This window comes from Hemitrygon akajei, chromosome 13 (genome assembly GCF_048418815.1).
Source record: "Hemitrygon akajei chromosome 13, sHemAka1.3, whole genome shotgun sequence".
Lineage (NCBI taxonomy): Eukaryota > Metazoa > Chordata > Chondrichthyes > Myliobatiformes > Dasyatidae > Hemitrygon > Hemitrygon akajei.
Genome location: NC_133136.1, coordinates 862524 through 888938, shown reverse-complemented (window position 1 = coordinate 888938; position 26415 = coordinate 862524). Strand labels below are relative to the sequence as shown.

The following is a 26415-nucleotide window of genomic DNA, read 5'->3' as shown; positions in this document are numbered from 1 at the left end:
GTGTTGAATGAGCTGCCAGATGAAGTGGTGAATGCGGGCTCACTTTTGACATTTAAGAAAAACTTGGACAGGTATATGGATGCGAGGGGTTTGGAGGGACATGGCCCAGGTGCAGGTCAGTGGGACTAGGCAGAAAAATGGTTCGGCCAAGAAGGGCCAAAAGGCTTGTTTCTGTGCTGTAATGTTCTACGGTTCTATGGAAGAAGTTTTCAGTGTCCTGCCTCAACGACTACCGTCCTGTTGTACTCACATCCATCATCATGAAGTACTTCGAGAGGCTCGTCACGAGGCATATCAAGACCCTGCTTCCCCCCTCACTGGACCCCCTGCAGTTCGTATATCGTCCCAACCGTTCAACAGACGATGCCATTGCCATCACCCTCCACCCGGACATGTATGCTGTTCATAGACTTCAGTTCAGCATTCAACACAATCATTCCTCAGAAACTGATTGGAAAGCTGAGATTCTGGGCTTGAACACCTCTTCCTGCAACTGGATTCTAGACTTCCTGACTGGGAGAAACCTCAGTTGGTCCGGATTGGAGGTAGCATCTCCAACACCATCACACTGAGCATGGGGGCTCCCTAGGGCTGTGTGGTCAATCCACTGCTGTTCACTCTGCTGACCAACGACTGTGCATCAATACACAGCTCGAACCACATCATCAAGTTTGCCGATGACACAACTGTGGTGGGCCTTAACTGCAAGAATGACGAATCAGCATATAGAGAAGGTGCAGTGGCTAATGCACTGGTACAGAGCCAACAACCTGTCTCTGAATGTGAACAAAACAAAACAACACATGGTTGTTGACTTCAGGAGAGTAGGTATGACTACTCCCCGCTGAACATCAATGGCTCCTCCGTAGAGATCGTTAAGAGCACCAAATTTCTTGGTGTTCACCTGGCAGAGAATCTCACCTTGCCCCTCAACACCAGCTCCATAGCCAAGAAAGCCCAGCAGCGTCTCTACTTTCTGCAAAGGCTGAGAAAAGTCCATCTCCCACCCTCCATCCTCACCACATTCTACAGAGGATGTATCAAGAGTATCCTGAGCAGCTGCATTACTGCCTGGTTCGGAAATTGCACCATCTCGGATTGTAAGACCCTGCAGCAGATAGTGAGGTCAGCTGAGATCATCGGGGTCTCTCTTCCTGGTATTACAGACATTTACACTATACGCTGCATCCGCAAAGCTAATAGCATTGTGAAGGATCCCACATACCCCTCATACAAACTCTTTGCCCTCCTGCCATCTGGCAAAAGGTACCGAAGCATTCGGGCTCTCACGACCAGACTGTGTAGCAGTTTCTTTCCCCAAGCCATTAGACTCCTCAATTCCCAGAGTCTAGTCTGACACCAACTTACACACACACACACACTCACTCACTCAACTGAACACCACTCCACTGCCTTAGTAATTTTTGTTCATTTCTTTCTCAATTCCTGCTAAAACATTGTTTACATTTACATCATTTGTATATCATTACATCATATACAAATTTATATTGTAATTTGCCTTTTACTGTGCCTATTATTAGTTATATTAGTACCGTCTTGCATAGTTTTGTGCACTATATGTAGTCCCGTGTAAGTCTGAAGTCTAATGTAGTTTTGTGTTCTTTCATGTATCTAGTGTAGTTTTGTGTTGTTTCAAGTAGTCTAGTGAGGTTTTGTGTTGTCTCATGTAGCACCATGGTCCTGGAGGAAAGTTGTTTTGATTTTACTGTGTACTGTACCAGCACTAATGGTTGAAATGACAATAAAAGCTACTTGACTTGACTTGAGTGATTAGGCAGAAAGTTTGAAGTTAGTAACTCATCTCCTCTTACCTTAGGCCATGAACTTATCAATCACCCCTTGAGCTATTAACTGATGTTATTAACTTCAAACTTTTTGCATAATCACTCAAAGAGTTGAACTGCATGTGCATGTAACGAGACCTGTATAACTCATCTCCTTCTACCTTAGGCCACAAACTTATCAATCACTCATGCTGTGGACACTTTCTGGAGGTCCAAAATCCATATGTTCCACGACCGCTGGACTAAGTGTGTTAATGTAGGAGGGGACTATGTTGAGAAATAAATGTGCTAGGTCTTCTAAAATTGACTCCTACTTTAGGCCACAAACTTATCAATCACCCCTTGTAAAAGACCGTATTGTATCTGCCTCCTCCACCGTCACCAGCAGCCCATTCCATGCACTCACCACTCTGAGTAAAAAAACTTACCTCTGACATCTCCTCTGTACCTACTTCCAAGCACCTTAAAACCGCCCTCTAGTGCAGCCCTGGGAAAAAGCCTCTGACTATCCACACGATCACTGTCTCTCATCATCTTACACACCTCTTTCAGGTCACCTCTCATCCTCCGTTGCTCCAAGGAGAAAAGGCTGAGTTCACTTAACCTGTTTTCATAAGGCATGCTCCCCAATCCAGGCAACATCCTTGTAAATCTCCTCTGTACCCTTTCTGTGGTTTCCACATCCTTCCTGTAATGAGGCAACCAGAATTGAGCACAGTACTCCAAGTGGGGTCTGACCAGGGTCCTATATAGCTGTAACATTACCTCTCAGCTCTTAAACTCAATTCCACAATTGATGAAGACCAATACACTGTATGCCTTCTTAACCACAGAGTCAACTTGCACAGCAGCTTTGAGTGTCCCATGGACTTGGACTCCAAGATCCCTCTGATTCTCCACACTGCCAAGAGTCTTACCATTAATACTATAATCTGCCATCATATTTGACCTACCAAAATGAACCACTTCACACCTATCTGGGTTGAACTCCATCTGCCACTTCTGAGCCCAGTTTTGCATCCAATCAATGTCCCACTGTAACCTCTGACAGCCCTCCACACTATCCACAACACCCCCAACCTTTGTGTCATCAGCAAATTTACTAACCCATCCGTCCACTTCCTCATCCAGGTCATTTATAAAAATCACGAAAAGGGGTCCCAGAAAAGATCCCTGAGGCACACCACTGGTCACTGGCCTCTATGACCCATCTATAACCACCCTTTGCCTTCTGTGAGCAAGCCAATATTGAATCCACAAAGCAAAGTCCCCTTGGATCCCATGTCCCTTTACTTTCTCAATAAGCCTTGCATGGAGTACCTTTTCAAATGCATATACACTACATCTACTGCTCTACCTTCGTCGATGTGTTTCGGCACATCCTCAAAAAATTCAATCAGGCTCATAAGGCATGACCTGCCTTTGACAAAGCCATGCTGACTATTCCTAATCATATTATGCTTCTCGAAATGTTCATAAATCGTGCCTCTCAGGATCTTTTCTATCGACGGTTGAAGAAGCTTAGTATGGCACCCCAAATTCTAAGAACTTTCTACAGGGGCACAATTGAGAGCATCCTGACTGGCTGCCTCACTATCTGGTATAGGAGCTGTATTTCCCTCAATCGCCGAACTCTGCAGAGAGTGGTGCAGCCAGCCCAATGCATCTGTAGATGTGAACTTCCCACTATTCAGGACATTTACAAAAACAGGTGTGTAAAAAGGGCCCAAAGGATCATTTGAGACTCGAGTCACCCCAAACACAAACTGTTCCAGCTGCTACCATGTGGGAAACAGTACTGCAGCATAAAAGCCAGGATCAACAGGCTCCGGGACAGTTTCTTCCACCAGGCCATCAGACTGCTTAATTCATGCTGATGCTACTGTATTTCTATGTTTTATTGACTACCCTGTTGCACATATTTATTATAAATTACTATAACTGCACTTTGCACAATTGAACAGAGATGTAACGTAAAGATTTTTACTCCTCATGTATATTAAGGATGTAAGTAATAAAGTCAATTCAATTCACCACCAACTTTGTCTGAAGAAATACCTCATCTTTGCTCTAAATGGACATCCTTCTATTCTGAGGCTGTGCCCTCTGGTCCTAGACTCCTCCACTTTAGGAAACATTCTCTCCACATACACTCTACCCAGGCCTTGCAATAACATCCCCACTCATTCTTCTACACTTTAGCAAGTACAGGCTTGTAGCTATCAAATACTCCTCATACATTAACACTTTCACAACTGGAGTCATTTTCATGAACTTTCTCTGGACCTTCTCCAATGCCAGCACATCGTTGAAGTGATGTTCTCTGTGCTGTACAGCTCCATGACAAACCCTACCAATATATTAAATCCTGAAGAATATTAAAGGATGGAAGGCAATTTCCTTGCAAATGAAATGATCACCTTCTCGTCCTATCCTTTGCTATTATAGCATTAGGTTGGTTCAGCTCTCTAGGAATCTTTCCCGGCCCCCTTGATTACTGCTGCTGCTGAAATTTGCAGCTCTACACCACGTTCTCATTTGAGTAAGTCCACTCTCACTTTAGCTACTCAAAATGACATGTGAAAACTGCTAAAAATAACAAAGAATACACCCTCCTCGAAAAAAGGATACGTCTTGGCTTTTTTGGAGTCCACCAATGAATATGCAGAGATCAGCTGTGCCAAAGTCCGTACATCCTGAGAATTCTGTCTGGAAAGGCAAAATAGTGAGTATTCTAAGAATGAAATTAAAACAGGGTCATGTCTGTAATTTTCATGTATACAAACATCAAGCATTCTGATTTTATCAATTAAAATAGAGGTGGAGAAACTACAAGAAATAATCTTCTGTCTGCAATACGTATGCTTTATTACTGAACCACAACACTTTATTTTAAATTCTTAGTAAATGGCAGCAAACTGATGCCTTGGGATGTTGCCTCTGGTATATCACCAAAGACTATCAAATTTCAACAGATGTACGGCAGAGAGGCTTCTGACACCTGCCCTCTTGCTCCATTACAGTTGTAGCCTGGAATTTTGAACTGACCAAGTTTCTGTAATTGGCCAGAGCATTGTCGTCCAGGTGCTCATCCAGATTCTAAGCTCACCTAAGACCATAAGATATAGGAAAAGAACTGGAAATGGATAGCTGATATTTGTCGAGACCTCCAGATTAAAGGTCTTGATCCAAAATGTCAGCTGCCAATATCCCTCCACAGACGCTGCTCAATTCTGCTGAGCTCCTCCAGCTTTGTGTGTTTTTGTTCCAGATTCCAGCACCTTAATCCCTTGTGTCTATAAATTCTTCTGCCTTACCATAATCCTGCCTGTATTAAGATAAATACACTTGGGAAGTTAATCCCCACCCTCACTCCATGCTCTTTAGCTTGACCCTGCTAGCTTTTCTTGTTGGACTTGTTTGACTTAACTTATATCTTCTCCTCCAGTACTCCACCTGCTGGCAAAGACATGACATTTCTATGAAGTACTAAATAACTAGAATCGGATGGCGAAGGGGAAGAAGCTGTGTCTGAATCTTCAGGATCCCCTACCTCCTTCCTGACAGAGTAAGGAACAGCAATAGCAAATCTCCCTGCAAGGATACTGCTGCCCCTCCAGTTTAGGTACATTATGTCTCCCTTGTTAAGGTCTCACCTGTCTTGGAAGAGATCCCAATGATCTAGGATTCTATGGTTCTCTTTCAATCTTTTTATTAATATTAATAATATGAACAAAATACAATTGATATATTAATAAAGGGATTACAAACATACAAATTCCCATTGCACATGAAAGAATACATAAGCAATGATTACAGTATAAATGAGTTTTCCCAAAACATGAACCATACAGTATATGTATGAACAAGGTAAATCCAGGTATTTCATAATATATGATATAAAAAAAACAGAAAAAAGAAAAAAAGTTTGCAAAATTAACTAAACTACTAATCTAATAGCTAATAAAGAAGAAAAAAGCAAAAAAGAAAGAAAAACTAGAAAAAGAAAAAAAAGGGCTATAATATCTCACAAGAATACATAATCATCAGTGTTGTCAACTCCGATCCTCTCAACATAAATAAGATTAAAGCTGGAAAATCAAATAAGCTTGGAACAGGGTTATATTACATCATATGAAAATATTGAATAAATGGTCTCCATATCTTTTCAAATTTAATATCGAATACACCACTTCTAATTTTTTCTAAATTTAAACATAACATAGTTTGAGAAAACCAATGAAATACAGTGGGAGGATTAATTTCCTTCCAATTCAACAAAATAGATCTTCTAGCCATCAGAGTGAGAAATGCAATCATTCGACAGGCGGAAGAGGATAAATGAAGTGAGTCCATCATTGGTAAACCAAAAATTGCGGTAAAAGGATGGGGTTGTAACCCTATGTACGACCTTAAATTGTATTAATGAATGTTTGGCACATACAGATGATGTATTAACTAATTGAAGAATTCTATCCCAATTCTCAATAGGAATAATAAGATTAAGCTCTCTTTCCCAATCATTTTTTTGTCTTATAAAGGGGCTCTGAACGTATCTTCATAATTATATTATAAAGTTTTGATATAAGCCCTTTTTGAAAAGGGTTTAATTCAAACAAACTCTCCAAAATATCTGAAGACACAAAATTTGGAAACGTAGGAAGTACCGTACTTAAAAAATGCCTAATCTGTAAATATCTAAAAAAAATGAAATCTAGGCAAATTATATTTATTAGATAATTGCTCAAAAGACATAAAACAATTGTCCAAAAATAAATCAGAAAATCTTAGTAATCCCTTAGTTTTCCAAGCCGAAAAAGCTTGATCTATAATTGAAGGGTGGAAAAAGCAATTAGATACAATAGGAATATTTAAAATGAATTGAGTCAACCCGAAAAATTTCCGAAATTGAAACCATATACATAAAGTATGTTTAACTATTGGGTTGTCAATTCGTTTCGGTAATTTAGAAAGAACAAAAGGGAGAGACGTCCCTAAAATAGAACCCAGAGCATAACCTGGTACCGATTTAATTTCCAAACTCACCCAATGAGGGCCAAAAGATCCATCCCAGTCTTTCAACCAACATAACAAATATTTAATATTAACTGCCCAATAATAAAATCTGAAATTAGGTAATGCCAACCCACCTTCCTTCTTTGTCTTCTGTAAGTATATTTTACCTAACCTGGGATTTTTATTCTGCCATATATATGAGGAAATTTTTGAATCACCATTAGTAAAAAAAGATTTCGGAATAAAAGTTGGTACCCGCTTGAAAAATATATAAAAACTTAGGTAAAATAACCATCTTAATAGCATTAATCCTACCTATCAGAGATAAAGATAATGGTGACCACTTAGTAAACAAGCATTTAATCTGATCAATTAAGGGTAAAAAATTAAACCTAAATAATTCTTTATGGTTTTTTGTGATTTTAATCCCTAAGTAAATAAAAGAGTCATTAACTAATTTAAAAGGTAAATTTCCATAAATTGGGACCTGTCTATTCAAAGGAAACAATTCACTCTTATTAAGATTTAACTTTTACCCAGAAAACTCACTAAATTGAGCCAACAATGATAGAACTGCTGGAATAGATTTCTCAGGGTTAGAAATGAATAATAATAAATCATCTGCATACAAAGATAACTTATGAATATCTGTCCCACGATTAATACCCGAAATATCCTGTGATTCTCTGATGGCAATTGCCAAAGGTTCTAAAGCAATGTTAAATAGTAATGGGCTAAGAGGACAGCCTTGTCTAGTGCCCCGAAATAAACGAAAAAAGGGAGATCTTTGATTATTAGTAAACACCGAGGCTACTGGAGTGTGATAAATCAGTTTAATCCAAGCAATGAATGTCAGACTAAAATTAAACTTCTCCAACACATAAAATAAGTAAGGCCATTCAACTCTATCAAATGCTTTCTCCGCATCTAATGAAATAACACATTCTCAAGTGCTATGTGAAGGAGTATAAACAATATTCAGTAATCTCCTAACATTGAAAAAAGAATAGCGATTTTTAATAAAACCGGTTTGATCTTCCGAAATAATTTGGGGTAATACCTTCTCCAGCCTGGATGCCAGTAACTTGGAAAAGATCTTGGAGTCTACATTCAATAAAGATATTGGTCTATAGGATGCACAGTCAGTAGGGTCTTTATCTTTCTTCAGTATTAAAGAAATGGAAGCTCTATAAAAAGATTGTGGCAAATTCCCCAATCTAATTGCTTCTTCAAAAACCCTGCATAACCAAGGAGAAAGAGTAGCGGAAAAACATTTTAAAAATTCTACTGTATACCCATCTGGACCTGGTGCTTTCCCAGAATTCATTGAGGAAATAACCCCTTTAATTTCTGCATCCGTAATAGGAGTATCTAATATTGAAAGATCATCGGATGATAATTTTGGAAAATTCAATTTCCCAAGAAAATCACACATGGTATTATGATCCTGAGGGAATTCAGATTGATACAGGGAGGTATAAAAGTCTTGAAATGACTTACTTATCTCATCATGGTTAACTGTCAAATCCCCCTTCTGCTGACGAATCTTAGTGATTTGACGTTTAACCAAAACATTCTTCAACTGACTAGCTAACAGTTTACCCGATTTATCACTATGTATATAAAAATCAGATCTGGTTTTCATTAATTGATTTTCAATCGGAGATGTAAGTAATAAACTATGTTCCGTCTGAAGTTCAACCCTTTGTTTGTAAAGCTCCTTACTAGGAGTGATTGAATATTTCTTGTCAATCTCTTTAATTTTATCAACCAATAAAAGAGTTTCCTTCTTAATGCGTTTTCTCAGACCAACAGAGTAAGAGATAATCTGTCCATGTATATACGCTTTAAAAGTGTCCCAAAGTGTTCTGCAAGAAATATCATCCGTGGAATTAGTTGAAAAGAAGACATCGATCTGTTCCTTCATAAATTTAATAAAGTCCGGATCTTGCAATAAGGTAGAGTCAAATCGCCATTGTCTAACATTAGAAGTTGTATCCGTAAATTTAATAGAAAGTTTTAATGGAGCATGGTCAGAGATAGCTATAATATCATAATTACAACCAATTACCAATGGAATAAAACAAGAATCAATAAAAAAATAATCAATTCTCGAATAAGAATGATAAACATGTGAGAAAAAAGAAAACTCTTTGTCGTTAGGATGCCGAAATCTCCAAATATCAAAAACTCCATTATCAGTCAAAAAGGAGTTAATACAAGTGGCCGACTTATTGGGTAAAGTCTGAATAGATATAGATTTGTCCATCAAAGGATTTAAACAACAATTAAAGTCACCACCCATTACTAACTTATATTCATTTAGATTAGGTAAAGAGGTAAATAAGGACTTAAAAAAATCAGGACAATCCACATTTGGAGCATAAACATTAACCATAGCAACCTTTTTATTACAAAGTAAACCCGTAATTAACAAAAATCTACCATTCGGATCCGAAAGGATATCGTGTTGAACAAATGCAATAGAGGAGTCAATAAAAATTGAAACTCCCTTTACTTTGGCATTCGAATTCGAATGATACTGTTGACCCCCGCCAAGACCTAAAAAAGCGATATTTGTCCTCCTTCCTCACATGAGTTTCTTGTACAAAAATGATATGAGCATTAAGTCTTTGGAATACTTTGAAAATCTTCTTTTGTTTAATCGGATGGTTTAAACCATTAGTATTCCAAGACACAAAATTAATGGTCTGAGCCATGCTTCTAAAATCAACCCTTTGGTATAAAAAGGGTTAACCAAATTATAAACTCATGCACCCGGAAGAGGAACAAAAATAAAGAGCGGACCCGGAAGTGACGACATCGTAGACATATTTGAAGTTCAAAATCAGCCCAAATGAAAAAACTAAAAAAAAACTGGTAAAATAAAATTAGAAAACAGACCATCCCCCACCCCCACAAGAAAAAGAAAAAAAGCCAAAATATGGCTAGAAAAAGGAAAAAATGAGACTAATTCTACCCCCATATTAGCGGAAGACCACTCCGCATATAAAGGATATATATAAAAAAAACCACCCCGACTTTAAAAATTATAATCACTATACTAAAACCACACTTCTTAATATACTTAGTTGTAAAAAAAAAAGAATATAATCACTAAAAGCTTATAAGTCGGGTTATAACCCAAACAAATCAAGAAATATTTAAACTATGATAAGCGATGCATTATAGGAAGAAGACGAGAGAAGAAAAAATGCCATCTTAAACAAAACCAAGAATATTTTTCCAAAAAACCACCATCTTAATAAAAAAGAATTCACCTTCGAAGGGTTAAAAATACCCCTTCGAAGGAACAAAAATAATAGTCAAAAATATAGTATAATGGTTAAAGTGTATAAAACAGAGCGATTAATATAACGAAAACACACTTTAACTTAAATATAAAGTATAGGATAAACCTACACCAATAACCAGAGACTAAATCTGGTTTGAGGAATCGAAAACCATCTTACACGATCAGAATCACTCATTTATTAGAGAGTAGTGTCTATGGCAGTAGGGAAGTTCTCCTCCAGATAACTTCTCGCTTCAGATGTAGAAAGGAAAACCTGGCGTGGAGCATTCGGCGGAGAGATTCTAAGCTTCGCAGGGTATAAGAGCGCAGGTTTTAGATTTTTCTCGTAACATTCAGACATCAGAGGTTTAAAAAGATGCCTTTTCTTCATAATTTCAGGACTAAAATCTTCAACCAAACGGAAATAGTAATCTTGAAATTTAACCATTCCAACCCGCCGAGCCACACGAATAAGTTGTTCTTTGTCATGTACATAATGAAACCGGACAATTACAACCGAAGGTTTAGCTGGAGCACTCGATGATCGATGCCGAATTCTATGTGCTCGGTCAAGTAACGGAGGGTTATCTGGGAAAACCGATGGGAACGCATCTTTTAAAAGTTGAACAAAATATTTTGAAGGGTTGTCTTTTTCTATGCCGTCTGGGAGACCAAGTATACGTAGTTTCTGTCTTCCGGACCGATTCTCAAAGTCGACACTCTTGGCTTTAAGTGTTTCCACCAATTTAGTGGCTGAAATTAAATCCTGTTGCAATTTTTCAATTGTCAAATCTCGTTTCTGAGCTTCTTCTTGCAGAGACGCGATAAGAACTTGCTGCTGGCTAATTACTAAATCCGTCTTAACCATATAATCTTGAAAAGCCTTTATATCTTGTTTAAAAATTTGTTGTAGTTCATCAAATTTTTTATCCAAAACCTCCATAAACAATTCATAAGTTAATTCAGTGCGTTGCGGATGAGCTTGCTTCTTTCCATTACCGTTCGGGTTGCGCCCAGGTTCTCGTCCTTTAGATCTAAGAGCCATTTCTGTTTGCATATCTTCAAAAATTCACAATAAACTCTTAACGATAAGTCCAAGAAAATAGCAAGAATCTTCTGGTGTAGGTAAAAATAAGTTGGATAAGGGTGATCAAAGGTTAAAAAAAGTAAAGGTTATGGAGCGAATCTAAAACAGTACTCACTCTATGAGCGTCTCCCGCTGACTCCGATTCTATGGTTCTTTGAGGGAATGGGACCCACCCTTGAGGTTTCACACCAAGGGTTCGACCTAAGAGCTTCACTCGCCTTCAGCGCACTGAGATTTCGTAGCTCTGGAGATGGAGGTCGGTGTCTAGGCAGGAGATCGGTGTGTCGTGGGAGATGGAAGATCTAAGGCTGCGTGCCCAGAGACCCGAGATCTTTGTGCACAGAGCTCGGAAAAAGCGACGCAACAGACATTTAACATCATAAACCAGCAAGTTGCTTATTATGTCTCCCCTCTCGCTGTGAAATGGAGCCACCTCTTTCTCCCTTATTAGGGAGAGAGAGATCCTGTGGTACATCGAATATCGGGTGAACAAGTAGTCTTTGGAGTACTGCAAGTCTGTGTCTTTGCTGTTGCTTTGCTCACGCTTGAGTGCGCGGTGGCAGGTGCTGATGCTTTTGTTTTGCTAGTGGGGGGGATTGTTGTTTGCTGTCGCTTACGCGTGGGAGGGAGGAGAGCTGGGGGGGGACTTTGGGGTTCTAACATTTAACTGTCGTTCATTCTTTGGGGGCACTCCTCATTTTCCAGGGATGGTTGTGCAGAAAAAGCATTTCAGGATATATATTGTATACATTTCTCTGACATTAAATGTACCTTTGAAATCTTTGAATCTAAAGCCATCCTTCCTAAACCAGCTCTTTATTCAGACATTCTACTTTGCCATCTTCCAATCTCTAGCCTCACTGGCATGTAGCTCAGGCAGTAATCCAGAGATTACAACACTGGAGATCCTACTTTTTAACTTTCTACTTAACTCCCTAAATTTTCTATGCATGACCTCATCTCTTGTCATTCCTAGGTTTGACAGTACCAATTTGGTAGTGGTCCAGTATGTTCTATGAGCTCTGGGTTCTCACCGTCTCCTCATAGAACACGTACACAGGACTGTGCAGATCTTTCACATATATGCCATGGCCAAAGAGGCTGGGTGTCTCCAGTGTTAGACTCTCCTCATCAATCCAAATGCTTCCACCAACCATAAGGCAGGCTGGAAACTCTATTTGCTTGTTGAAAGGTCACAGATGAGAAATACTCATTATTTTTCTCTTTCCATAGAAGCTGACTGACAGTGGTATTTTCAGCATTTACTGCTCATACTTCATGTCTTGGTATTATAGGCCCTTTCTGAGATGAGCTGTAACCATATAACAATTACAGCACGGAAACAGGCCATCTCGGCCCTTCTAATCCACGATGAACGCTTACTCTCACCTAGTCCCACTGGCCCGCACTCAGCCCATAACCCTCCATTCCTGTCCTGTCCGTATACCTATCCAATTTTATAAGTAATTCACACAACAAGCACAAAACCCTGAAGTACTCAACCACCGGATAATTTACACGCCAAATAATGTTCGAATGGTCTAATTGCTGAGGAGCAATGAGAGCACAGTGGAATGATACGGAATAAATCACAGCTCATATTAAAGCATTACTGCCATCTGCTATATTTAATAATTTAGTTGTTTTATAAGTTAGTATTATCAATTGTTTTAACGTTCAACAACTCTAACTTGCAGGAAAAAACTATGCCAAATATATAGATTCACAGAATAAGACAACTTTTAACTTTTGTTGACTAAGATTGTTTTTAAGAAGCCTAAACACTTTTCTTCAGGCTATTCTGGAACAAACATACAGCAGCAGTGATGCTGCTTGGCAAAGAAGGCTGAAAGATTTGTGTGATCATAAACACTTGTTTGAGATTATACTATCACAATTTTCCAGGTGCAAGGGACAAGGGCAGTTACCAGAAAAAAATTGTGAACCCTTTGTAATTACCAGGTTTTCTACATTAATTACTCGTAAAATGTGGTCTGATCTTCATCTAAGTCACAATCATACACAAACACAGCTGCCTAAACAAATAAAAAAACATTTTACTTTTCATGTCTTTATTGAACATATTGTTTAATCATTCACAGTCCAGGCTGGAAACAGTATGTGAACCCATGTATTTAATAACTGCTAGAACCTCCTTTAGCAGCAGTAATCTCTACAGGGGACATTTTCTGTAGCTGCTGATTAGACTTGCACAACAACAAGGAGGAATTTTAGACCTTTCAGATCATCAATATTCCTGGGATACTTTGCATGAACAGCCCTCTTCAGGTCACGCCACAGCCTCTCAATTGGGTTCAGGTCTGGACTGTAACTTGACCATTCCAAAACACAATTTTTCTTTTTTATTAACTATTCTGTTGCTGAGTTACTCTTCTGCTTCGGGTCATTATCTTTTTGCATCATCCAACTTCAACTAAGCTACAGGTGATGGACTGTGACCCTGATATTCTCCTGTAAAATGTCTTGATACAATTTGAATTCACTGTTCTCTCAATGATTGCAAGCTGTCCAGGCCCAGAGGCAGCAAAGCAGCCTCAAACTATGATGCTTCTTCCACCAACCTTCACAGTCAGGATAAGGTTTTGGTTTTGGTGTGCAGTGCCCTTATTCCTCCAAATAAAGTGCTCTGCATTCAGAAACATAGAAAATTTACAGCACATTACAGGTCCTTCGGGCCACAATGTTATGCCAACCATGTAACCTACTCTAGAAGCTGTCTTGAATTTCCTTACTGCATAGCCCTCTATTTTCCTAAGGCTCCATGTACTGATCTAAGAATCTCTTAAAAGACCCGTTTGTATCCACCTCTACCACCTTCGCTGGCAGTAAATTCCATGCACCCACCACGCTCTGTGAAAAACTTACCTCTGACATTCCCCTTGTACCTACTTCCAAGCACCTTAAAACTTTGCCCCTTTGTGTTAGCCATTTCAGCCCTGGGAAAAAGCCTCTGGCTATCCAATCAATGCCTCTCATCATCTTATACATCTCTATCAGCTGACCTCTCACCCTCTGTTGCTCCAAGGAGAAAAGGCCAAGTTCACTCAAACAACTCTTATAAGGTATGTTCTCAAATCCAAGCAACATCTGTGTAAATCTTCTCTGCACACTCTCTATAGTATCCTCATCCTTCCTGTAATGAGGTGACCAGAACTGAACACAGTACTCCAAGTGGAGTCTAACTAAGATCTTATATAGCTGCAACATTACCTCATGTCTTGAATTCAATCAGCTTTGCACGTTGTGCTCTTGGTATAACCATATAACAATTACAGCACAGAAACAGGCCATCTCGGCCCTTCTAGTCCGTGCCGAACGCTTACTCTCACCTAGTCCCACCTACCAGCACTCAGCCCATAACCCTCCATTCCCTTCCTGTCCTTATACATATCCAATTTTTTTTAAATGACAAAATCAAACTTGCCTCTACCACTTCTAATGGAAGCTCGTTCCACACAGATACCACTCTGTGAGTAAAGAAGTTCCCCCTCGTGTTACTCCTAAACTTTTGCCTCTTAACTCTCATGTCCTCTTGTTTGAATTTCCCCTACTCTCAATGGAAAAAGCCTATCCACGTCAACTCTATCTATCTATCCCCCTCATAATTTTAAATACCTCTATCAAGTTCCCCCCTCAACCTTCTACGATTCAAAGAATAAAGACCTAACTTGTTCAACCTTTCTCTGTAACTTAGGTGCTTAAACCCAGGTAACATTCCAGTAAATCTTCTCTGTACTCTATTTTGTTGACATCTGTCCTATAATTCAGTGACCAGAACTGTACACAATACTCTAAATTTGGCCTCACCAATGCCTTGTACAATTTTAACATTACATCCCAACTCCTATACTCAATGCTCTGATTTATAAAGGCCAGCATACCAAAAGCTTTCTTCACCACCCTATCCACATGAGATTCCACCCTCAGGGAACTATGCACCATTATTCCTAGATCACTCTGTTCTACCGCATTCCTCAATGCCCTACCATTTATCATGTATGTCCTATTTTGATTATTCCTACAAAAATGTCGCACCTTATAGCGATGTGCTACACACAGAGCTAGAAATAACGACACGCAGTCTGTAAGTTGCACTCCAGACTAGTTTATTCAAACGTTGCGCCACTGGCACTGGGATAACTCTGAACATCCTCTACATAGCACCATCCAGAGACAGAGAAGCAGTTTCAGCGACAGGTTACTATCGATGCAATGCTCCTCAGACAGGATGAAGAGGTCAATACTCCCCAATGCCATTAGGCTTTACAATTCTACCGCCAGGACTTAAGAACTTTTTAAAAGCTATTATTAATGCTTTTTGAGATAGTGATTTAGATGCATATCATATTTTTTTTTACTGAGTTAAGTATTGTATGTAATTAGTTTTGCTACAACAAGTGTATGGGACATTGGAAAAAAGTTGAATTTCCCCATGGGGATGAATAAAGTATCTATCTATCTATCTATCTATTTACGCAGTTCCGTTCCTGCTCTCTCCGGGCAGAAATGACATCAGAGGTGGATTACAAAAGTCCCTTCCCGCGCGCGGGCTTTCTCCCCGTGCTGGTGAAGAAGGAGGCCCAGCACCATTTTGGGGCAGGCCTCTCTGCCGACATATGCGCCATTTTGTGAGCCGGTTTGCCTGCGTAGAAAGTGGATCGCCACATAACCACCCTGCCCAGAACCGATGATACACCCCCCAATGTCCACAGTCTGGATCAGTCTCTGTGCCACGGTGCCTGAACCTTGACTGGCTGTGCCAAGTCCACGTGGGCTGGATTGAGTCGGTTCCAAGCAGGACCCAGGAAAGCTCGTCCACCCAGTTAGGCCCTTTCAGGCAGGCCATAAGAGCTGACTTCAAGTGATGGTGGAAGCGTTCCACTAGTCTATTCGACTGTGGGTGGTAGGTAGTTGTGTGGTGTAGCCGGGGCAATGAGGCAAGGTTGGCCGGTAGCCACGTCACACAGGAGGGTCCTTTCACCTGGGCCTACGAGGAAGTCTTGCAGCTGCAAACCCAAGACTGCGGTCCTGTCGTCGTCTGCCTGCTGCGCCTCTGCCAGTGCTGCATAGCCCACCCCCAGGGACAGGGCCTGGATAGCTGGTCTGGAGAATGCGTCCACCACGACGTTGTCCTTTCCTGAGACATGCTGGATGTCCGTCGTGTACTCGGAGATGTAGGACAGATGTCACTGCTGGCGGGCTGACCAGGGATAAGACACCTTCATGAACATGAAGGTCAACGGTTTGTGGTCCGTGAATGCAGTGAACGGTCTGCCTTCTAAGAAGTACCTGAAATGCTGGATTGCCAGATGTAGAGCCAGCAGCTCCCAGTCGAAGGCACTGTACTTGAGTTCAGGTGGCCGCAGGTGCCTGCTGAATAACACCAGGGGTTGCCAGCACCCCTCGATGAGTTGCTCCAGCACCCCACCGACTGCTGAGTTGGATGCATCCACTGTGAGGGCGGTTGGAACATCCGTTCTGGGGTGCACCAGCTTCACGGCGTCTGCCAAGGCTTCCTTGGCTTTAACAAAAGCGGTCTCTTTGTCCCAAGTAACGTCCTTGCCTTTACTCGACATCAGGGTGAACAAAGGGCACAAGATACAGGCTGCTGAGGGGAGGAAATGGTGGTGGAAGTTCACCATACCAACAAACTCCTGCAGGCCTTTGACAGTGTTGGGCCGGGCAAAGTGGCAGATCGCGTCTACCTTGGTGGGCAGTGGTGTTGCCCCGTCTTTGGTGATCCTGTGGCCCAGGAAGTCGATGGTGTCAGGTCCGAACTGGCATTTGGCCGGGTTGATCGTGAGGCCGAAATCACTCAAGTGGGAGTAGAGCTGGTGGAGGTGGGACAGATGCTCCTGGCGACTACTGCTGGCTATGAGGATGTTGTCCAAATAGATGAACGCAAAGTTTAGGTCGCGTCCCACCGCATCCATTAGCTGCTAGAACGTCTGTGCGGCATTCTTTAGGCCGAACGGCATTCAGAGGAATTCGATCAGGCCGAACTGGGTGATGAGTGTTGTTTTGGGGATGTCTTCAGGGTGTACCGGGATTTGATGGTATCCCCGGACGAGGTCTTTTGGCATCTTTGGAAAAGATGCTTGACCCATGCAGGTTTGCTGCAAAGTCCTGTATGTGCGGCACTGGGTAGCGGTCTGGAGTTGTAGCCTCGTTCAGTTTGCGGTATGCCGCAAGGTCTCCAGCCACTGGCTGCTTTGGGCACCATGTGCAGGGGGGAGGCCCATGGGCTGTCAGACCGCCATACGATCGCCAATTCCTCCATCCTCTTGAACTCCACCTTCGCCAGGCGTAGCTTGTCCACGGGGAGCCTTCATGCGCGGGCGTGGAGGAGTGGTCCCTGGGTTGGAATGTGGTGCTGTACTCCATGTCCGGGCATGGCTGCCGTGAACTGCGGTGCCAGAACCAATGGAAAATCTGCCAGGATTCTGGTGAATTCGTTGTCAGACAGCATGATGGAGTCCAGGTGTGGGGCTGGCAACTTGGCTTCACCCAGGGAGAACATCTGGAAAGTCTTGGCATGGACCAGTCTTTTCCCTTGCAAATCGACCAGCAGGCTGTGAGCTCACAAGAAGTCTGCCCCCAGGAGTGGTTGGGCCACGGCAGCCAGTGTGAAGTCCCACGTGAACCGGCTGGCGCCAAACTACAGCTGCCATAGGTCCATATCATGCTGCCGTTTGCGGCCCTCAGGGTGGGTCCAGGCTCCCTGTTGCGGGTGTCGTACCCCGTCGGGGGTAAGACGCTGATTTCCGCTCTGGTGTCGACCAAGAAGTGGCATTCCGACTGTTTGTCCCAGACATACACGAGGCTGTCCTGGTGGCCAGCCACCGTAGCCATTAGCGGCAGCTGGCCCTGGCGTTTCCCGGGAACTTGCAGGGCAGGCAACAGGGTGGTAGAAACACCACTGTTCATTGGCCTCCTCACTCCTGCCTCTGGGTTGTGTGTACTCCGTTGCCGGACCTGGTCTGGCCTACTGTTGGGCGTGTAGCCTGATAATCTGTCCAACGGACGCCCTGCTCTCCCTCTTGGCTTTCCACAGCACGTCTGCCCAGGCCGCCACCTTCTGGGGGCCACTGAAATCTGTGTCGGCAAGTAGCAGATGTATGTCCTCCGGCAGTTTCTCTAGGAACGCCCACTCAAACATGAGGCAGGGCTTGTGTCCTTCAGCCAGGGCCAGTATCTTGTTCATTAATGCTGACGGCGGCCTGTCTCCCAAACCGTCTAGGTGCAGCAAGCGGGCACCTCGCTCATGCCGTAAGAGGCCAAAGTTCCCTATGAGCAGCGCTTTGAATGCTGCATATTTGTCTTCCTCCGGGGGTGACTGTGTGAAATCCTCAACCTGGGCAGCTGTCTCCTGGTCAAGGGAGCTCACCACGTAATAGTAATGCATGGAATCAGAAGATATCTACCGAATCTGGAACTGGGCTTCTGCTTAGTCAAACCACACGCGGGGTCACAGCGTCCAGAAAATTAGCAGTTTTAGCAAAACTGTGTGAACAGACGAAGAGTCGATCATCTTTGGTCCAAATCCTGTTTGGTCCGTCGGGGTCACCAATGTAGCAATGTGCTACACACAGAGCTAGAAATAACGACACACAGTCTGTAAATTGTACTCCAGACTAGTTTATTCAAACTTCGCAGCACTGGCTTTTACGCAGTTCCATTCCCGCCCTCTCCGGGTGGAAATGACCTCAGAGGTACATTACAAAAGTCTCCCCGCACATGGGCTTTCTCCCCTTGCTGGTGAAGAAGGCCCAGTGCCATTTTGGGGCTGGCCTCTCTGCTGATGCGCGCCCCACTTTGTGAGCCGGTTTGCCTGCATAGGAAGTGGGTTGCCACAACCTCACACTTATCAGCATTAAACTCCATCTGCCATCTTTCAGCCCACTGTCCAAACTGGCCAAAATCTCTCTGCAAGCTTTGAAAACCTACTACATTATCCACAACGCCACCTATCTTATTATCATCTGCATACTTACTAATCCAATTTACTACCCCATCATCCAGATCATTAATGTATATAGCAAACAACATTGGACCCAGTACAGATCCCTGAGGCACACCACTAGTCACCGGCCTCCAACCTGACAAACAGTTATCCACCACTACTCTCTGGCATCTCCCATCCAGCCACTGTTGAATCCATTTCACTACTTCAATATTAATACTTAACGACTGAACCTTCCTAACTAACCTTCCATGTGGAACCTTGTCAAAGACCTTACTGAAGTCCATATAGACAACATCCACTGCTTTACTCTCGTCAACTTTCCCAGTAACCTCTTCAAAAGATTCAATAAGATTTGTCAAACATGACCTTCCACGCACAAATCCATGTTGATTGCTCCTAATCAGACCCCGTCTAACCAGATAATTATATATACCATTTCTAAGAATACTTTCCATTAATTTACCCACCACCGACGCCAAACTTACAGGCCGATAATTGCTAGGTTTACTCTTAGAACCCTTTTTAAACAATGGAACCACATGAGCAATACGCCAATCCTCCGGCACCATCCCCGTTTCTAATGACATTTGAAATATTTCTGTCAGAGCCCCTGCTATTTCTACACTAACTTCCCTCAAGGTCCTAGGGAATATCCTGTCAGGACCTGGAGACTTATCCACTTTTATATTCTTTAAAAGCTCCAGTACTTCCTCTTCGTTAATCATCATAGTTTCCATACTACCCTACTTGTTTCCCTTACCTTACACAATTCAATATCCTTTTCCTTAGTGAATACCGAAGAAAAGAAATTGTTCAAAATCTCCCCCATCTCTTTTGACTCCACACATAGCTGTCCACTCCGATTCTCTAAGGGACCAATTTTATCCCTCACTATCTTTTTCCTATTAATATAACTGTAGAAACCTTTTGGATTTATTTTCACCTTACTTGCCAAAGCAACCTCATATCTTCTTTTAGCTTTTCTAATTTCTTTCTTAAGATTCTTTTTACATTATATTGCTCGAGCACCTCATTTACTCCATGCTGCCTATATTTATTGTAGATCTCTCTTTTTCCGAACCAAGTTTCCAATATCCCTTGAAAACCATGGCTCTCTCAAACTTTTAACTTTTCCTTTCAACCTAACAGGAATATAAAGATTCTGTACCCTCAAAATTTCACCTCTAAATGACCTCCATTTCTCTATTATATCCTTCCCATTAAACAAATTGTCCCAATCCACTCCTTCTAAATCCTTTCACATCTCCTCAAAGTTAGCCTTTCTCCAATCAAAAATCTCAACCCTGGGTCCAGTCCTATCCTTCTGCATAATTATATTGAAACTAATGGTATTGTGATCACTGGACCCGAAGTGCTCCCAACACATACCTCCGTCACCTGACCTATCTCATTCCCTAACAGGAGATCCAACACTGCCCCTTCTCTAGTTGGTACCTCTATGTATTGCTGCAAAAAACTATCCTGCACACATTTTACAAACTCCAAACCATCCAGCCCTTTTACAGAATGGGCTTCCCAGTCTATCTGTGGAAAATTAAAATCTCCCACAATCACAACCCTGTGCTTACTACAAATATTTGCTATCTCCTTACAAATTTGCTCCTCTAATTCTCGCTCCCCATTAGGTGGTCTATAATACACACCTATAAGTGTTACTATACCTTTCCCATTCCTCAATTCCACCCAAATAGTCTCCCTAGACGAGCCCTCTAATCTATCCTGCCAAAGCACTGCTGTTGTAGCGATGTGCTACACACAGCACTGAAATAACGACACGCAGTCGGTAAGTCGTTTTGAGACTAGTTTATTCAAACTTCGCGGTACTGGCATTTAATCCCTAGCGCCCGCACTCTCCGGGCGGAAATGACATCAGAAGTGCATTACCAAAGTCTCCACCCACGCACTGGCTATCTGTGAGCCAGTTCGCCTGCGCAGGAAGTGGGTCGCCACATAACCCCCCCCCAGAACCGGCGACACCCCCCCCCCCCCAATGTCCACAGTCTGGATCAGCCTCTGTTTGGGAGGTCTGCCTCTGCGCTGCGGTGCCTGAACCTTGACCGGCTGCGCCAAGTCCACATGGGTCGGTTTGAGTCGGTCCACTGTGAAAACCTCCTCTCTCCCCCCAATGTCCAGAATGTACGTGGACCCATTGTTGATCACCTTGAACGGCCCCTCGTACGGCTGCTGTAGCGGTCGGTGCCCGGTGTCCGCCCCTTCGTACAAACACAAACTTACAGTTCTGCAGGTCTTTGGGTACATGGGTCGGGGTCCGTCCGTGCTGTGAAGTCGGTATGGGGGCCAGGTTGCCGAGCCTTTCATGTAGTCTGTCCAGGACTGCTGCGGGTTCTTCCTCTCGCCACTTTTGGTCTGGTATGAACTCTCCCGGGACGGCCAGGGGTGCGTCGTACACCAACTCGGCCAACGAGGCGTGCAGATCCTCTTTGGGCGCTGTGCGAATTCCAAGCAGGACCCAGGGAAGCTCGTCCACCCAGTCAGGTCCTCTCAGGCGGGCCATGAGAGCCGACTTCAAGTGACGGTGGAAGCGTTCCACTAGTCCGTTCGACTGTGGGTGGTAGGCAGTAGTGTGGTGTAGCTGCGTTCCCAACAGGCTGGCCACAGCTGACTACACGCTGGAGGTGAACTGGGCGCCTCTGTTGGAGGTAATGTGGGCCGGTACCCCGAAGCGTGCTACCCAGGTTGCGATCAGTGCTCGGGCGCAGGAATCGGCAGATGTGTCGGTGAGCGGGACCGCCTCTGGCCACCTCGTGAACCGGTCTACCATAGTTAGGAGATACTGCGCTCCTCGGGACACTGGTAGGAGGCTCACGATATCCACATGAATGTGGTCGAACCTCCGGTGGGTGGGTTTGAACTGCTGAGGCGGGGCTTTAGTGTGCCACGGCACCTTGGCTGTTTGGCACTGCGCGCACGTTCTGGCCCATTCACTGACCTGCTTGCAAAGTCCGTGCCACTCGAACTTGCTGGAGACCAGCCGGACGGTTGTCCTGATAGATGGGTGCGCCAAACCGTGTATGGAGTTGAAAACTCGCCGCCTCCAGGCTGGCAGGACGATGGGGCGAGGTTGGCCGGTAGCCACGTTGCACAGGAGGGTCCTCTCACCTGGGCCTACGAGAAAGTCCTGCAGCTGCAAACCCGAGACTGTGGTCCTGTAGCTGGGCATCTCGTTGTCTGCCTGCTGCGCCTCCGCCAGTGCTGCATAATCCACCTCCAGGGACAGGGCCTGGACAGCTGGTCTGGAGGGTGCGTCCGCCACGACGTTGTCCTTTCCTGAGACATGCTGGATGTCCGTCCTGTACTCGGAGATGTAGGACAGATGTCGCTGCTGGCGAGCCAACCAGGGATCGGACACCTTCGTGAACGCGAAGGTCAACGGTTTGTGGTCCGTGAACGCGGTGAACGGACTGCCTTCTAAGAAGTACCTGCCGGATTGCCAGATACAGTGCCAACAGCTCCTGGTCGAAAGCACTGTACTTGAGTTTGGGTGGTTGTAGGTGCTTGCTGAAGAACGTCAAGGGTTGCCAGCGCCCCTCGATGAGTTGCTCCAGCACCCCACCAACTGCTGTGTCGGATGCGTCCACCGTGAGTGCGGTCGGAACGTCCGTTCTGGGGTGCACCAGCATCGTGACATCTGCCAAGGCTTCCTTGGCTTTAACGAAAGTGGCCGCGGCCTCCTCGTCCCAAGTAATATCCTTGCCTTTACCCAACATCAGGGTGTACAAAGGACGCATGATATGGGCTGCTGAGGGGAGGAAACGGTGGTAGAAGTTCATCATACCAACAAACTCCTGTAGGCCTTTGACCGTGTTGGGCCGGGCAAAGTGGCGGATCGTGTCTACCTTGGTGGGCAGAGGTGTTGCCCCGTCTTTGGTAATCCTGCGGCCCAGGAAGTCGATGGTATTGAGACCGAACTGGCATTTGGCCGGGTTGATCATGAGGCCGAAATCACTCTGGCGGGAGCAGAGCTGGCGGAGGTGGGACAGATGCTCTTGGCGACTACTGCTGGCTATAAGGTTGTCGTCCAAATAGATGAACGCAAAGTCCAGGTCGTGTCCCACCACATCCATTAGCCGCTGAAACGTCTGTGCGGCATTCTTCAGGCTGAACGGCATTCGGAGGAAATCGAACAGGCTGAACGGGGTGATAAGTGCTGTTTTGGGGATGTCTTCAGGGTGCACTGGGATTTGATGGTATCCCCGGATGAGGTCTACTTTGGAAAATATACTTGCCCCGTGCAGGTTTGCTGCAAAGTCCTGTATGTGCGGCACGGGGTAGCGGTCTGGAGTTGTAGCCTCGTTCAATCTGCGGTAGTCGCCGCATGGTCTCCAGCCCCCAGCTGCTTTGGGCACCATGTGCAGGGGGGAGGCCCATGGACTGTCGGACCTCCATATGATCCCCAATTCCTCCATCCTCTTGAACTCCTCCTTCACCAGGCGGAGCTTTTCCGGGGGGAGCCTTCGTGAACGGGCGTGGAGGGGTTATCCCTTGGTCGGGATGTGGTGCTGAACCCCGTGTCTGGGCATGGCTGCCGTGAACTGCGGTGCCACAATCGATGGAAAGTCCGCCAGGATTCTAGGGAATTCGTTGTCCGACAGCGTGATGGAATCCAGTTGTGGAGCCGGCAACTTGGCTTCACCCAGGGAGAATGCCTGGAAAGTCTCAGCATGTACCAGTCTTTTCCCTTGCAAGTCGACCAGCAGGCTGTGAGCTCGCAAGAAGTCCGCCTCCAGGAGTGGTTGGGCCACGGCGGCCAGTGTGAAGTCCCACGTGAACCGGCTGGCGCCGAACTGCAGCTGCATTGTGTGGGTGCCGTAGGTCCATATCGTGCTGCCGTTTGCGGCCCGCAGGTTGGGTCCTAGCTTCCTGTTGCGGGAGTCGTACCCCATCGGGGGCAAGACGCTGATTTCCGCTCTGGTGTCGACCAAGAAGCGGCGTCCCAACTGTTTGTCCCAGACGTACAAGAGGCTGTCCTGGTGGCCAGCTGCCATAGTCATTAGCAGCAGCTGGCCCTTACAGGGCAGGTGACAACGGCAGGCTTTTGTGCCCCACCGCTGGTGGTAGAAACATCACTGTTCACTGGCCTCCTCACTCCTGCCTCTGTGTTGTGTGCACCCCCCCGCCGAGCCTGGTCTTGTCCGCTGTTGGGTGCGTGGTCTGGTAATCTGACCGACAGACGCCACGCTCTCCCTCTTGGCTTTCCACAGCACGTCTGCCTGGGCCACCACCTTCTGGGGGTTGCTGAAATCTGCGTCGGCCAGCAGCAGAAGTATGTCCTCGGGCAGTTGCTCTAGGAACGCTTGCTCGAACATGAGGCAGGGCTTGTGTCCGTCAGCCAGGGCCAGCATCTCGTTCATCAAAGCTGACGGCAGTCTGTCTCCCAAACTGTCCAGGTGAAGCAGGCGGGCACCTCGCTTACGCCGTGAGAGGCCAAAGGTCCCAATGAGCAGCGCTTTGAGTGCTTCATATTTGCCTTCTTCTGGGGGGGCGACTGTATGAAATCCACAACCTGGGTGGCCGTCTCCTGGTCAAGGGCACTCACCACGTGATAGTGACGCTTGGAATCAGAAGATATCTGCTGAATCTGGAACTGGGCTTCTGCTTGGCTAAACCACACGCGTGGTCGCAGCATCCAAAAAGTGGGCAGTTTTAGCGAAACTGCGTGAACAGATGAAAAGTCGGTCATCTTTGGTCCAAATCCTGTTTGGACCGTCGGGGTCACCAATGTAGCAATGTGCTACACACAGCGCTGAAATAATGACACGCAGTCGGTAAGTCGTTTCGAAACTAGTTTATTCAAACTTCGCGGCGCTGGCATCTAATCCCTAGCGCCCGCCCTCTCCGGGCGGAAATATCAGAGGTGCATTACCAAAGTCTCCCCCTGCGCGCTGGCTATCTGTGAGCCGGTTCGCCTGCGCAGAAAGTGGGTCGTCACACTGTAATATTTTCTCGGACAAGCAATGCAACATCTCCCCTTCTTGCCCCTCCGATTCTATCACACCTGAAGCAACAAAATCCAGGAATATTTAGTTGCCAATCACACCCCTCCTGCAACCATGTTTCACCAACAGCTACAACATCATATTTCCAGGTATCAATTCATGCTCTAAGCTCATCCACCTTTCTTACAATGCTCCTAGCATTAAAATAGATGCATTTAAGAAACTTTCCACCTCTTCCTCTCTGTTTATCCCTAACGGTGCAAACAATTTTATTATCTTTTTCTTCCTTCTCCCCAACATCTTCAGTCTCAGCGCTCCCCTTCTCCATCAACTGCCTATCCTCCCTCACACACTGTCTACTAGCTTTCTCTATTTGTGAACTGACCTCCTCTCTCTTAGTCTCTTTAATTTGATTCCCACCCCCCAACTATTCTAGCTTAAAGTCTCCCCAGTAGCCTTCGCAAATCTCCCGGCCAGGATACTGGTCCCCCTAGGGTTCAAGTGCAACCGTCCTTTTTGTACAGGTCACATCTGCCCCAAAAGAGGTCCCAATGATCCAGAAACTTGAATCCCTGCCCCCTGCTCCAATCCCTCAACCACGCATTTATCCTCCACCTCATTCCATTCCTACTCTCACTGTCACGTGGCACAGACAGTAATCCCGAGATTACTACCTTTGCGGTCCTTCTTCTCAACTTCCTTCGTAACTCCCTATATTCTCCTTTCAGGACCTCTTCCCCTTTCCTACCTATGTCATTGGTACCTATATGTACCATGACCTCTGGCTCCTCACCCTCCCATTTCAGGATATCTTGGATGTGATCAGAGACATTCCGGACCCTGGCACCAGGGAGGCAAACTACCATCCCGGTCTCCTGATTACGTCCACAGAATCACCTATCTGACCCCCTAACTATTGAGTCCCCTATTACTACTGCCTTCCTCTTCCTTTCCCTATCCTTCTGAGCTACAGAGCCGGATTCTGTGCCGGAGACACAACCACTGTTGCTTGCCCCAGGTAGGCTCTCCCCTGCAACAGTATTCAAATAGGAGTACACATTGTCAAGAAGTACAGCCACTGGGGTACTCTCTAGTACTTGACTCTTCCCCTTCCCCCTCCTAACCGTGACCCACCTGTCTGCCTCCCGTGGCCCTGGTGTGACTACCTGCCTACAACTCCTCTCTATCAACTCCTCACTCTCCCTGACCAGACGAAGGTCATCGAGCTGCAGCTCCAGTTCCCTAAC

The 26415-nt window shown here is 44.8% G+C and overlaps 1 protein-coding gene across 2 annotated transcripts in view; it reads right to left on the bottom strand.

The window, feature by feature from the left end:
- Window positions 1–26415, bottom strand: part of srp72 (signal recognition particle 72) — a 236200-nt gene that overhangs the window by 38408 nt on the left and 171377 nt on the right. For both annotated transcript variants that reach the window (XM_073064014.1, XM_073064015.1), the window contains one exon: window positions 4437–4514. In XM_073064014.1, coding sequence (XP_072920115.1) covers window positions 4437–4514 — 78 coding nt within the window. The remainder of the gene's footprint in view (window positions 1–4436; window positions 4515–26415) is intronic.